General features: G+C 47.8%; 2 protein-coding genes and 1 long non-coding RNA gene across 10 annotated transcripts in view; 1 reads left to right on the top strand and 2 right to left on the bottom strand.

Annotated features, from left to right (window-relative positions):
- Window positions 1–2196, bottom strand: part of MECOM (MDS1 and EVI1 complex locus) — a 532091-nt gene extending 529895 nt beyond the window's left edge. For 6 of the 8 annotated variants that reach the window (XM_073897575.1, XM_073897586.1, XM_073897558.1 and 3 more), the window contains exon 1: window positions 1836–2194. Coding sequence is in view for 6 of the 8 variants with exons in the window: in XM_073897558.1 (XP_073753659.1) it covers window positions 1836–1872 (37 nt within the window). In the remaining 2 variants the exon portion in view is untranslated. Of the gene's footprint in view, window positions 1–1835 lie in introns of all 8 variants that reach the window. The other 2 variants (XM_073897608.1, XM_025879342.2) reach the window with 2 other exon arrangements.
- Window positions 1–13233, bottom strand: part of ACTRT3 (actin related protein T3) — a 207212-nt gene that overhangs the window by 131448 nt on the left and 62531 nt on the right. The gene's annotated exons all lie outside the window — the stretch shown is intronic.
- On the top strand, window positions 1588–3916 carry LOC141373607 (uncharacterized). The gene is made up of 4 exons (XR_012379800.1): window positions 1588–1897; window positions 2476–2583; window positions 3028–3090; window positions 3750–3916. It is a non-coding gene; the product is annotated as an uncharacterized lncRNA (long non-coding RNA).

Genomic DNA, 13233 nt, shown 5'->3' with positions numbered 1-13233 from the left:
GGTCTTCTACTGGCGCCCTTTGACAGTGTCGCAGCTAAGTGAAATGAACAATATCCAAAAGAGAAACAGATGTACTGATGACCCAAGAGCCCTATATTTAGGTTGATCCCTGAGACCAGGGCGAAAGGAAACGTATTGGGAAGTGGAGGAGTGCTTGAGTGAGGACTGGACGAAGCACTGGAAAGGAGCCTACGATGACACCATCTCACTGGGCTAGACCTCGGACTCCCACTGCCAAAGAAACCCAGCCCGCAGAGGTGCCGCTGCCTTCCGCTGCGGAGACCTGGGAGGCTGGAAGGTTTGGGGACGTACTTGGTTTTAATACGCAAGGGAGGGGGGAGAGATTGGGGATTTTACTGGGGAGAAGCGTCCTACCCACCCCCATCTCTCCTTTCTCCCGTCCCCAAGCAAAACAATTAGTTGTTTTCAGCGAGTGGAAGAGCGAACGGCGGCCTGTCCCCTCCCGAGGCTGCTCCAGCCTCGCGTGCTGACACCTCGAGGAGGAGGGCTTTGGACTGCTCGGGTTTGCTCCGGGTCTCGGCACCTCCTAGTCCCCTTACACTTGCGCTAGAAGCATTTGGACAAACCCAGTCCTGACGCCTACAGTCCCGATCGAGGCGTCTGCCTTTCCGGACTGTGTCGGTTCGGCGGACAATTCCAGGCGAAGTCCCCCGACACTTTTGTGAGAAGAGTGGGGGATGGGGACCCTGCCGCCCCGGCCCTGAACCCAATCTCCCCGGTCCCGCGTGATCAACGCGGCTCCACGCCGGGCAGGCAGGGGGCGCCGGGGAGGGTTAGTGACCCGAGACCCGGGCTGCATCCAGAAATAGAGCGAGAGGCTCTGCGGCGCTCCCTCCGCGGCCTAAAGTCCCGGCAGCCCGCCCCCTGGGGGTCACTCGGCGCCCGGCCAGCCTGGATCTCGCAGGCGGGAGCAGGCCCTTTCGGCCCCCTTCTCCTCGGCGGCTGTCGCCGCTGGCTGCGCGCCCTGCACTCCTCACTCTCCAGGCGCTCGCCGGGCCTCTTCTCTCCTCACCTGCCCCCGGCTCCGGCGAGCCGGTAGCTCTGCACTGCCTGTGCCCCACCACCACCACACACACGGCGACTACAGCCCCCACTCTCGTCTCCCCCACTCCCCACCCCAGTCGTCCCGCCGCGCGGGGCACGCCGGAGAGCACAGCCGAGCGCACAGCGCCCACTACCGCAACCGCAGCTCGGCGCAGCCCGCCAGCCCGCGCAACTTCCAGCGGCCGCCTCGCAACTTTTCCCAACTCCACCACGGCTGCCCGCCGCCGCCGCCACTGTGGCTCCCTCCGAGCCTGCCACCCACCCCAAACCCCAGAAACAAACCAAGGCTCGAAAACGCTCCCATCCCCAGCCCGCCTCCCCCCATCCCCCGCTCCCCCTCCCATACCCGGGACTAGCTGGTTGGCCAGAGGCAACTCTCCTCCGCCTGGGGGAAGGGGAGGGGAGGGGGAGACTCTCTCATCTCCTCTCCCCCCACCCCACCCCTTCCCGCTTGCTCTCGCGCGCTCTTCTCCCTCCCACCCCGGTCTTGGCTGCCCCCACCCCCACCCCCACCCCGGGATTGCCACAGCTGGTCGGTGCGCGGGGCTAAGGGCTGCCCCGGCTCCTCTGGCGCCCAAACCAAGAGCGAGAGCGCGGGAGGCCGGGCGCGAAGGCTAGGACCGGCAGGTTGCTGGGGCTGCGTTGCGCCTGCCCTCCACCCGGGCCCCGGCGCGAGAGGCAGCTGCGCGCTCCCTCCCGGAGCGCTGGAGACAGATATGCAAGATGGCAGAGGAGGGGGAAAGCCAATAGAAAAGGGATATTGCACCTACTTGTGGCCAGTTTCCTTGCCCTGCCTTTGGATCTCATGCTGTGCCCAGTCCTGCAGCCGCTGGTGTGTGGTTGGGGTTTTTTTTTCTTGGATCTTTTCCTTCTTTTGCTCTCCCTCTCGCTCCCTCCCTCGCTCCTCTCTCTCTCTCTCTCTCTCTCTCTCTCTCTCCCCCCCTCACACACACACACACACACACACACACACACACAAACACGCACTTACACACACTCACTCTCTGTCTTTCCTCTTTCACTCTCTCTCCCTCCCTCTCTCCCTTTCTCTCAATCCACACTCGCTATCTCTCCAGCATTGTCAGTTCGGACACCTTCGCACATGCGCGCTAGACGCCCCTCCAACATCTCAGCGCCGCCAAAAAAAGTTTGGAGCGATTTATCACTTTGATTTGGAGATCTTGTCAGATGGCAATCGCTGAGGAGGCGGAGAAAGGGAGCCACGGGGAGGGCGGCGGGGGGCGGGGAGCGAGCGCAGGGAGGCAGAGGGGAGCAGACACCTCGCCCCAAAAAAAGGCGGGCGGTGAGGGGGGGGCGGAATAAAGACTAGGGCAAAGGCTTGATTTCGTGTTGGAATCACCAATAAGCCTGCATCATCATTATTATTGTTTTTCCCACCATAAATTGCAGGAGATTTTCTATACCATCCACGGAGAAAGCAAGAAGTGGGGCTTTTAGAACCTTTTCCGTGCTAAAGAACTAGAAGGACGGGACTGTTGACAAACGATCCAGGAGAAAGTGAGAATCATCCTGAACTTCAGGCAATCTGCTGCTGCCGCCCCCGCTGCTGCTGCTGCTGAAGCTCTTGCGGCTTTGTGCTTTCAGAGTTGAAAGCTAAATAAGTAACTGTTTTCTTGCTCGGTGTTAGGTATAATCCAATGCTTGCAGCTACCCTTGGAACGTTTCAGTGGTCTATTCCCACCAAGTAGTAATCATCACCTCCCAGGTCCGGACAGGCTCGGGCATTTAATATCCAAGACCTCCTGCGTCCCTGAGGTTGGCTGTCACCTTCCGGCCTCCCCCAAGGCCGCCCCCATCTCCTCTTGCTGCAGCTCAGCCTGCCAGCCATTTTCACTCATTCGCTTAAAACCACAACCTTTGGGGTCAAAAGAAAGAGGAGGTGGGGGGAAATTCCTCCCCCACCCTTAAAAAATACATTGTTGAAACTTGCTTTAATTACAGGATTTACCAATGAAGTGGGCACATAGAAATGGGGAAATCCTAAAGGGACCAGCTGTGTTCAAGGTATGAATCAATTTCAACTACGTATAGATTTTCTCTTGGTACAACCTCCTTGCATTAAACAGTTTTGTTCAATACCTTCCATGAGCTATTTATGTCCCCAATAATATCTGTTGCAAATCCTGCCAGACACTGTAAAAGAAAATTACAATCTTTTCAGTCTCTGTGCTGCAACAGTACATCCTTGATGTTCCAGTTAGAGGAAAAGGAAAAGAAAAGCAAGCCCTGGGCATGAGTTTGGCAAAGGTGGAGGGGGGGGAAGAGAGATCACTGAGAATGTCCTGAGCAAACAGTAAGGTTCAAGCCTAAAGGGCATTCACCAATGGCTCCTAAAATATCTCTGAGAAGTCAAAATTCAAAGGATCACCCTGGCTAAGGATGCCCACCATTTCTTTCTCCAGAGATGTGTAATTCTGGGAGCCTGTGGCTGTAAGATACAGGTCCCTGGAGAACCAAGTACAGGTCCCAAGAGAGACAAATGTGTAATGTTGAAATGTAAGGAAAAGAAAGGGAGCAAAGGAAGGAATTGCACAGAGCAGGAGTAAAATAACTTCCAAAAGAGAAGGTTCTGATAAGTACCAGACAGACACAAGAGTACTCTTATCATTCCCTCTAGACTGAAGAGGCAGGTGGGTTTTGTTTTTTGTTTTTTGTTTTTCCAGTCCGACTACAATTCCTGTTGCTCTGTGCATCCAGGTGCTGTACTTAACACACAGCAGAGGTGGGTGCAAAAGCAGCAGGCACTTCAACATTCTGAATGTGGATACCCAGAAGTCTGTGAATGTGAGTTCACAGGCTCCCCTCGGTTTAGATGGAGTAGTGCCTTCCCTCTGACCAGTAAGTGTCCCCAGAGGAAAAGGAGAAGTGGGGGATTGAGAACCTTTAGAAAGGTAATAGAGTCTCTAGGGAGAGAAACACTAGGCTGGCCGGCAAGATGTTCATAGAAGCTGCTCCTGATCAGTTTAAGGATTCCCTGGAGACCCTCACCTAGGCCACAGGATGGAGAGACTGCACTGGAGGATCAGACCCCTACCATCTACCGGAACCTCGAAGGCCCTGTCCCCCAGGAGAGGAGAAGGAGACCCCAAAGGGAGGAAGAGCTCCCAGAACAGTCGGAGGCTCTGCCTGGGACTTTTCATTTCACCTTCTCAGCCCCGGGAACCTTAAAAAAAATAATAAAAGGAGTTACTATCCTCCCCTCTGCTGCTTGCATTAATTCCTTTCATCTTAGCGGGGGGGAAGGAGGGGTCTTATATCCTGGTCCACTTGAAGAGAGGAAGTTAAGAGGAGTGCCAGAGAATTTTCTAGGAAACGAAGGTACCATGGAACCAACCCCAAGATTAAATAGAAGACCTATACGTGAAGCTGCGATGATTGTTTCCGCTGAGAAATTATAAACCACGTGGCGGGTTAGGGGTGGGGTGGGGTGGGGGCTGTGAAGGGAATTGGGTAGGATATGAAGGACTCCAGAAAATAAAATCGGAGTTCCCAAACTTAAAGATCCCCGTCTTTTAAACTTTTCTAGAGAGCGAAGGGCGCGGGGGTGAAGCGCTGCTGGAGCACCCTCCCCTTCTGGTTTTTTAAAGTCCCTGGGGTCGCGGCCCCCTCAGCGAATGCCTGGTCTTTCCAAGAGTTTCGGGACACGAGCAAATCCAACCTCTCCCAACTGAAATAATAAACACAAACTCCTCTGTGCCCTAGGGCCAAAGCATTGTGAATAGACAAGGCATCATTCTTTTTTGCTGTTTTTTTTTTTTAGTGAAGTATTCACAATATCATCGTTTTTCTTTTCAAACCTGAAAGCTGGGTTTCTCTCTCTCTGTCTCTCTCTCTCTCTCTCTCATTTGCTTTCTGCCCTAGGTGAGTGTTACTAAAAAAGCCAAGTTTCTAGTTCAAGTGTGTTTAACCTGATGGAGCAAACGCCCAGCAGCTGCGGACTGCGCTCGCCGCCTGCAGCGCCGCGGCCCCGGCGTGCGGACCTGGGCGGGTTCCCACTTCCAAGTACATGAACCCCGTCAGTTCCACCTGTCCCAAGTCTCAGCCGTGAGACCCAAGCAGGTGACTTTCTGTTCAGCGGTCCCTCGGATTCCCAAAACCCTCGGACGGGACGTCCAAGCTGTCGCTCGCCCAAGAGAAAAGAGGCCTCCAACAAGTTGGCCGAACTGCCCCCGCTGCCCGATTACCTACCACCCACCTTTCCCTCTCCTCCTGAAATTCGTTTCCTTGAGGGGCATGAGTGCCAACGTTTTCTTGCGTTTTCTCCAACGGAAGCGAGCATCCTGGAAACAGTGCCTCCTTGGAAAGTCGAAGAGCTTACGGGCTGTCTGGATTTGCTTGTTTTCTTACTGTCATATTTTGTTTCGGGGTTTTTGTTGGGGTTTTTTTTTTGAGTTTTTTAAAGGAGAAGTAGAGAAATCAAGATGGGAGTTGAAAGGAAGAGGGGTCATGAAAGAAGAAAAGAAAAGTATACCCTTTCTCCGACTATGTTTCTTTAATAAATGCTAAAAACGGCAAAGAACTGATTTTCAATACATTGCATGCAACAGGAACTTTTCCTTTCCTCGAAATATAATTGAACCAGCCCCACAGTGTCTTTGGAAGAAAGTTTGAATTCTTTATGGAGGTATTTCTTGGCCTATTGTCTTTGTGCAGTGAACTTTACATCTTGCTATTCAACCTATATTCTCCTGGTTACCAGCAAGATTAATTTAATCATTGTAATGCAATTATTAATACTGTTTACCCAACGCTGGGTTTCAGGTTGGCTGTTAAGAAATTAAACTCTCACTGGGTGACCAGAGCTAGGCAGGGGTTTCTTCATGTTGAAAGGAAACAGTCCTCTTTATTTAGTCTCAGAGCTCTAGCTTTCGGCCACGGGCTCAATTAGCCAAAATGGAAACAATTTTCATTCATTGCAATAACTCACTGTTCTGGAGATCGCTTTCAAAATATACACTTTATTATTATACGCTGACCTCGGTGGCGTGGAGTGGCAATAAAAGAAAGAGGCAGGGAGATCTATCTAGCCCCCTTGGGCTATAATTATTAGAAATTAATTGGGTTCAGGACCCTGGGTAGTCTAGCTAAATTAATAGCTTGTCTAGTGGTTTAAATCCGAATTTTTAGTCCACGGGAGAAAGAGAGAGTCACAGACATGAAATGCAGACCCAAGGGACGCCTGAGTTTACTTGTAAGACACTCATCTATTAAATAGTGTCTAGAATACATTTGAGTTGGGGAGAGGGGGTCGCAGTAGGAGGGGCGGGGGCCAGAAGAAAGAAAGGAGCGGGATGGGGAAGGCGACTCCGAGTGAGCTAAAAGGTCTCGAGTTGATTTTATTCGATTTTTCTTGTCTGCATTGTTTTCGGGAGGGGTTGCATTTAGGGGTTAAAATAAAAAATAAAGATCCCGTGTACTCGGAGCTGTCGTGCCGGAGTAAAAGTGAAAAGGCAGCCTTAGGCAAAAGGAAATTACTGCGAGCCCGCGTGACCTTTCAGGGAGGTAATCAATCAAGTGATCAACAGGGATATTTATCATCGCTATATAGGACTACTTCGCCCTGCACGGGCGGGGGTGGGGAGGCGAGAGGAGGGTGGAGACAGGCGCGCACGCGCGTACACACACACACACACACACACACACACACACACACACACACACACGTTTGGACAAACCCGATAAGCCTTGAGACAGAACACGTAGGCTTTAATAAATGTTAAAAGTGTCCGTTTAGTCTGACATTCTTGGAGAAACACACACTCGTACACATACGCACGGGGAAATGCGTACATCCCCGCAGCAGTGGCTGCATGGAGGTGTTAACTTTAAACTGCACGCAGCGCTTTGCCCTGAAAAGGAAGCTCGCGGTGAAATGCGTGCTTCAAACGCCAGCAAGGCGAGAACAGATAGCCCGGCTGAGGCGGGCGAGGGGCAGGGATAGTGCGACTTCCGCTACCAGCCAGGGAAGGAGCGCTGCCGGTCGCAGGGGGCTCAGGGCGGCGTTGGTGGCCCTCTCGGAGATGCGCTGACCCCGGGTCCGAGGCTCCAAAGCAGCCTCCTCTTCCTGCGAAATCCTCGCGCGGCCCCGGCCGCGCGGCTGGAAAGAGGCGCGCTCGCGGCCCGCCGGCTCCTGGGAGCACGCGCGGCGGGGGTTCGGCGGCCGTGCGTTTTCTGCCCAGTTACTTTATCTACCTTGTAAAACTCGCCGTTTTGTAAATTGCGTTTTTCGGCCCCGATTTCTTAGCAAATCGTTAGGTTTTACAATCCTGCTGCAACCCTCTGGTCGTTCAACTGCCCCCCCTCCACCTCCCCAACTTCAGACGTGCATATAAGGGAAGGTGGGGCGGGGTGGCTGGCTTTTAATAATGATGATAATGATATTATATAGTCGATTTAAAATCTAGGTCCCCGAGGTCCTCGCCCAGCTCAGGGATTATAATCAGCAGTTCTTTCGGGAGAAGGTCGGCCTGATTACTGGCCCTCAAGGCTGGGAACTATTTCCCGACGGGTTTATGAAACACAGGTTGGGGTGATGCGCGCCGCCTCCCAGGTAGCGAGCCGCCGCTTCCCGCGGTGTGGGAATGTGGGGCCGCGCCAGGGCCGTGCTGGTTGGCACCAGATGCAGAGCTCGCGCTCCCCCGCCGGTCGCTCCGGACGCGGGCTCGGAACCGCCTCCTCCCGCACAGCCTAGTCTGCGGCGCCCCCGCCTGGCTTCCCCGGCCGCCGCAGCTCCGCGTGCTCCTGCTGCCTAGGGCTCCAGCTGTGCACAGTAGCTGCCTGGGCGTGGGGGTGGGAAACAGCTGGAGCGCCCCGGGCAAGCGCGGGTTGGGGTGGAAAGGAACCCAGCGACGAGGATTACGAGGCGATCAACTCCCGGAGTTGCTACTGGTTTAGGATCAGGAGGAGCAGCTCCACGGAGCACAAATCTCTGCCGGTGGGAACAGGAACTCCGGAGAGAGACCAGACTGCTGGTATGCGATGCCAAGGAAAGTTTGGACCTCCTTGAGTCCCTTCTACTGATCAAAGAAGAACCTAGAAAAGTGGTTCTCAGATTAAATGTACCGATGAACCTCTTGGGGATCTTGTTGAAATGCGAATTCTGATTCAGTAAGTCTGGAGTGAGACCCAAGCAGTCTTCTAACGCTCTTAGGCGAAGTGGATGCTCCTCTAAGTGTGGCCCACGGATCAGCAACATTAAGCATTACCTGGACTTTATTAGAAACACAGTGTCTCAGGTCCCAATCCAGACCTACTAAATCAAAATTGGTATTTTAGCAAGAGATTCACTTGAACGTCGAAGTTTGAAAAGCAGTGCTCTAGAATGTTGCCTGGCCGTTTTTCTTTCTTCTGTTTTAGATCAGGACACCTCCGTGACCGAACCTGCTGTCTGCTTGGTCATGGGAGAGGGTGGAGTCAATGAACCTGTCCCTTCAAACGCTACAACTCCTCTACCCCATTGCAGAAACTCTTGCCCTCTTCATCAATTGACTCCTGGACTCAAGACCACCGGTGAGGCTTTCCCAGGATTCTGGTCATCACCCGGAACGACACACCCCACCACTTCCTTCTCACTCCCACCCCAGTATCTTGTTGTCAAGTTTCTGACATTTATCTCTCCCTCCTTACATTAGAGTTCTTTGTTTCCACCTCTTCCTTCCCCTCTCAGCTATAGGCTTCTTGAAGGAGTCCATGCCTTATATTCCCTAAGCTTTGTTTTCTCAATACATCAGGGAAATAGTCATTCCTTCCTCCATGGGATCAATGTCTATAAATGCTTTGTGAACAATAAAGCTAAAGTAACTGTTACCTCTTTTTCATACCCCTAACCCCCTTCCCATAGACTAGCACAATGCTTTACATCACTAAGTACTTAATATGGTGTTGTCTCTCTCTGGGAGGTTCTTGAACTCAATCACAAACCTGTTATACTGAACCTAGAACACAGTCAAATTTAAAGCTTTTTGTATGAATTCTTAAGTTCTACTTTTCTCCTCCATAAAATTCTCTAGAGAAGAGGTTTTTAATCTGAGATAGAAAGAATTCTGTGTGACATCTGCATATTCTAGTTTCATTACTCAGACCGTTGGTTCTGGAGCCTGGAAGCTGTCAGCATTCTAAATGATCAGTAGCTCAACGTTGAGATCTTCAAGAATTAAAAGGTAGCTTTTGTATATACTATTAAGTGAGTCCTTTTCGGGGACTGTGAAAAATAAAAAGGACAAATGCCATCAAAGATTCTGGAACTCTTTTGGAAGCCATGGTTGCCAGTGTTAGGAAAAGATAGCAATATTCAGATTTCAGAGCCATTACACATTAGATAAACCCTGGAATAGCAAGATAAAGTTGAAAGACTTTAAGAGTCAAAACTTTGGAGGTTCAAATCTCAGTTCTACTTTTTACCAGCTGTGTAACCTTAGACAAGTTGCTGAATGTCTCTGAGTCCCCATTTTCTCCTCTGTATGATGGAAATAAATATGTATATTTTACGGTGTTATTGTGAGGATTAAGACCATGTAAGAAGGGCCTACTATGCAGGGTCTTCTGCATAACAGAAATTTGACAAATGAAGCTATTTAGACTTCTAAGTTCAAACATTCTATAATTTGCATAATGATAAGACTTACTGTGTGTGTGTGTGTGTGTTTTGGTCAGTGGTCTTGGACACTGCCCTTTCCATTCCCATCTATAATGAGATACTTTTTCTTTGCTCAGCAAATTGTCCCCTCAAATAGCTGAAGTCTGAGGCATTTGCTGTATATAAAACTGGCTGGGGCAATTAGATCTTAACATTGCAGTTTGAATGGGCATTAATGTGTGTGTATGTGATTGGATTTTAGCTACATATTTTCAAGGGATTCTTGTGTACTTGTTCCTACTGTCAGTATAAATCAGGGTTGTACTCAGCTCATCCCATACAAGCGGTGTCCTGACCATCTCTCAAACAAACTGAAGCATCAGGATCTGGGCCACATGATGAGAGCCACCGAGACTCACTGACGAAGACACCACTCCTCCCCTGACCACCTGATTGCAAGTCTTGCTAGACAATACATACAAAGTCATAATTCAAAAATATCTAATGTATCTATTTTACCATATTCTCTCCCTGTAAGATGGAAGCCACACAGACAATTCAAAGAGAAAGTGGTTTTTAATGGGATTAGTAAGCGCTTTCTTTTTTAAAAAGATTTTGTTTACGTGATGATTTTTTGTTTGTTTAGTGTTTTTAAATTTTTATTTTCATGGATCTAGTTGTTATCCTTACTATCAATACAGGAACCCATTGATCTAGATCCCTGCCAGGAAATAAATTTGTGAAATTTACATATGCACTACTTTAAAATTCTTTAGTCAGACAAATAATTATGGCTGACATAAGAAAATATAGACATCATCAAAGTAAATTAATTTGCTTAATGTACTTTTAAATTTATAGATATAGCAGATTTTCCACGTCTTTATAAAGCACTAACTATAGGACCCATGCTGACACAGCTTATAAAGGAGACTGCTTCATAACAAGATCCTCAGTACTCAATAACTTAATTCCCTTGACTTGAGTCCAAGGCAGACCTGGCTACCCTCAAACTCAGCTCAGTGAAGCCCACAGCCATGACAGAGTGTGATACAGGTGTGCCCAGCTTCATGAAAAGCCACATCACAATGTGATTATTCTCTCCATGCTATTTTATTAAATAATGAGTTCCCCTGAGACATTTAAAATATGATGTGACTTACAAAAATTTGATTTATACTCACTTTTCCCAGAAACATACCTATGGAGGTAAAGCTGTATTTTTTTTAATGATGATGCATGTCTCTTAGCAAATGTTTTATAAGCAGTCCATTTCCAAAGGTTAAGAGCATACCACAGTTCTGAGACTGGGAAAGATACAATTTCAGTACAGAGAATCAAATGTACCCAGAAGAAACTGTAGGAACTGATCTGCTGAATTATCTACTTTGAGAGCTCCTGTAGACCTACTAGAAGTCTGACATATGGTAAGATTTGGACTTCAAATGTTTTTAAAAATACAATGGTGTTATGCTGGGTTTTAATAGAAAAATTTTCAAATCAATTCTATAAACACTCTTGAAAAATACTTTTCAAACTGAGGAAGAATTTTCTGTTGCATGGAGAAACAATAATATGTTTAAAATTGGTCTGGGCTCATACCCATTTAGAAGAAATAGTCTATAGGCAAAAAGATTACCATCCAACTCATACCCGGGTTTTCCCTTAGCTAGTTGGCATTGAACCAAAACTCTGAAGTTGTATATATTGTACTCATCAAGACATTTGGCATTCTGAAGGGCTCTAGGAGACAGTTTCACTTCTGGATGCAGTGGGAGCACCAATGCAGAGAAGCCAAGATAGTTAATACTATTTTGATATCTGGTTCTGTTGTGTTAATGCTATGCTGAGCTTTTCACAACATTCATGTCCAAAATCTCTACATAATCAATAATCATTCAGGTTTCTTCATCACACTAAATGGTCAATCTGTGCACTTGTGCCTCCCAGATGAGTACAATGTAATAGTCCTGGCTCATGGGCTCCTTAGCGCCAGGAACCTCCTTTTCTAATCCACTCTACATGCCACTGCTTCACTAATCTTCCTAAAGCACTGTTCTGATACTATTTCTCCTACTCAGAATCTTCAAGATCCCTTAGTTATTTTCAGGATAAGGCCCCAAACTTTTGCCTTTAATTCAAGGGTTTTCTAGATAGGGGGAATAACAAGAGAGGTGGGAAAGCATGAGGTATGCACCAGAAGTGTTAAGAACTTAGTCTGCCTGAGTTATGAGATTCAAGAAGACATTTTATGGGAAATAGGTTTGTAAAGATAGGTTGAGCACATGCCATGAGGGACTCTGAAGGAAAGACAAAAACTTGGGGCTTTATCTTGAAAATAATTGAGAGATCTTGAAAATTCTGAATAAAGGGATGACATTATCAGAACTATGCCTTAGGGAAATTAAGCAGGCAGTGGTGTGTTGGGTGGATTACACTTCTTCTGCACATGCTGAGTCTATCCATCTTTTGAGATCCAAGGCAAACATCACTTCTTCTATGATGTAATATATGGTGATTAACATAACAATAAAAAATTTAAAACAAAAAACAAAAAAAAAAACTGCCTCTCCTTCAACCTCTCAATTTGTTCTTTCTTGCTCTCTAAGTAGGTATATATTGGATCTTTTTGTGCTATCTTCCATGTTTGTTTTCCTCTCTTTAATAAATTCTATATCTTCCTGTGTTTAATTCTGGATAATTTCCTCAGATTTATATTCAAGTTCTCTAATTCTCTCTTTGGCTATGTCTAATCAACTATTTCACCTGTTGATTAACTTTTCCCGTCTCAATTATGTTTTTTTCATTTTTATCATTTTATTGTTTTTTTAGATGTTCCCATTATCTTTTCACACTACCTTGTTGTCCTCTTATTTCCAGTTTCAAGTTTAGGTTTTTAAACACTTTAAGCATGTTTCTTTTATCTGACAGTTCTATTGTTTGAAGTTGCTAAAGGCATAATCCTGCAGTTTGATGTATCCACTGACCATTGCTCAAATAAATTGTTTTTCCATACTTTAGAGTTTTGCATTGTTAGTTCATCTTTAGCAAGACATTATCTGTGGAAATCATGTTAAATTTTACTTGAAGACTTACCTTTCCAAAGTGGTTTTACATTTTCTTTTTTTTTTTTCCTAAAGAAAGGCAGACTAACACATGCAGCACCTCATTTGGATGTGTCTGGAGTCTTGGAGCTTGACTACCCTATGTTCTACAAATGGACGTTTAGAGCTTGTTTGGAGCTTCTAGCAGGGGAGCGCAGCTACTCGTATACCCTTGACCGAAGAACGGGCTTCCTCTATCGGGGAAGGTCGTCCTCTCTGAGGGAGTTGCAGCTTCGGGAGGGACACACATGGAGTAGTGAGGGAAGAAGGGGACACTTGCCTAGCCGGCCAGATCAGCTGACTCAACCCTGGTGCTCAATGGGGTGACAGATGTTGCAGCCAGATCTCCCTCACATCCTACATTTGCTTTTATCAAATATCAGATATAAGGAATATCATCAACTTCATTTTTTTAAGATTTTATTTATTTATTTGAAAGAGAGTGAGCAAGAGAGAGAGCGAGTACAA

The sequence above is a fragment of the Callorhinus ursinus genome, unplaced genomic scaffold (assembly GCF_003265705.2).
Source record: "Callorhinus ursinus isolate GAN/ISIS: 27379988/994484 unplaced genomic scaffold, GSC_fseal_2.0 scaffold1, whole genome shotgun sequence".
Taxonomy (NCBI): domain Eukaryota; kingdom Metazoa; phylum Chordata; class Mammalia; order Carnivora; family Otariidae; genus Callorhinus; species Callorhinus ursinus.
Note: the sequence above shows the minus strand (reverse complement) of the source record. Positions and strands in the feature narration are given on the sequence as shown.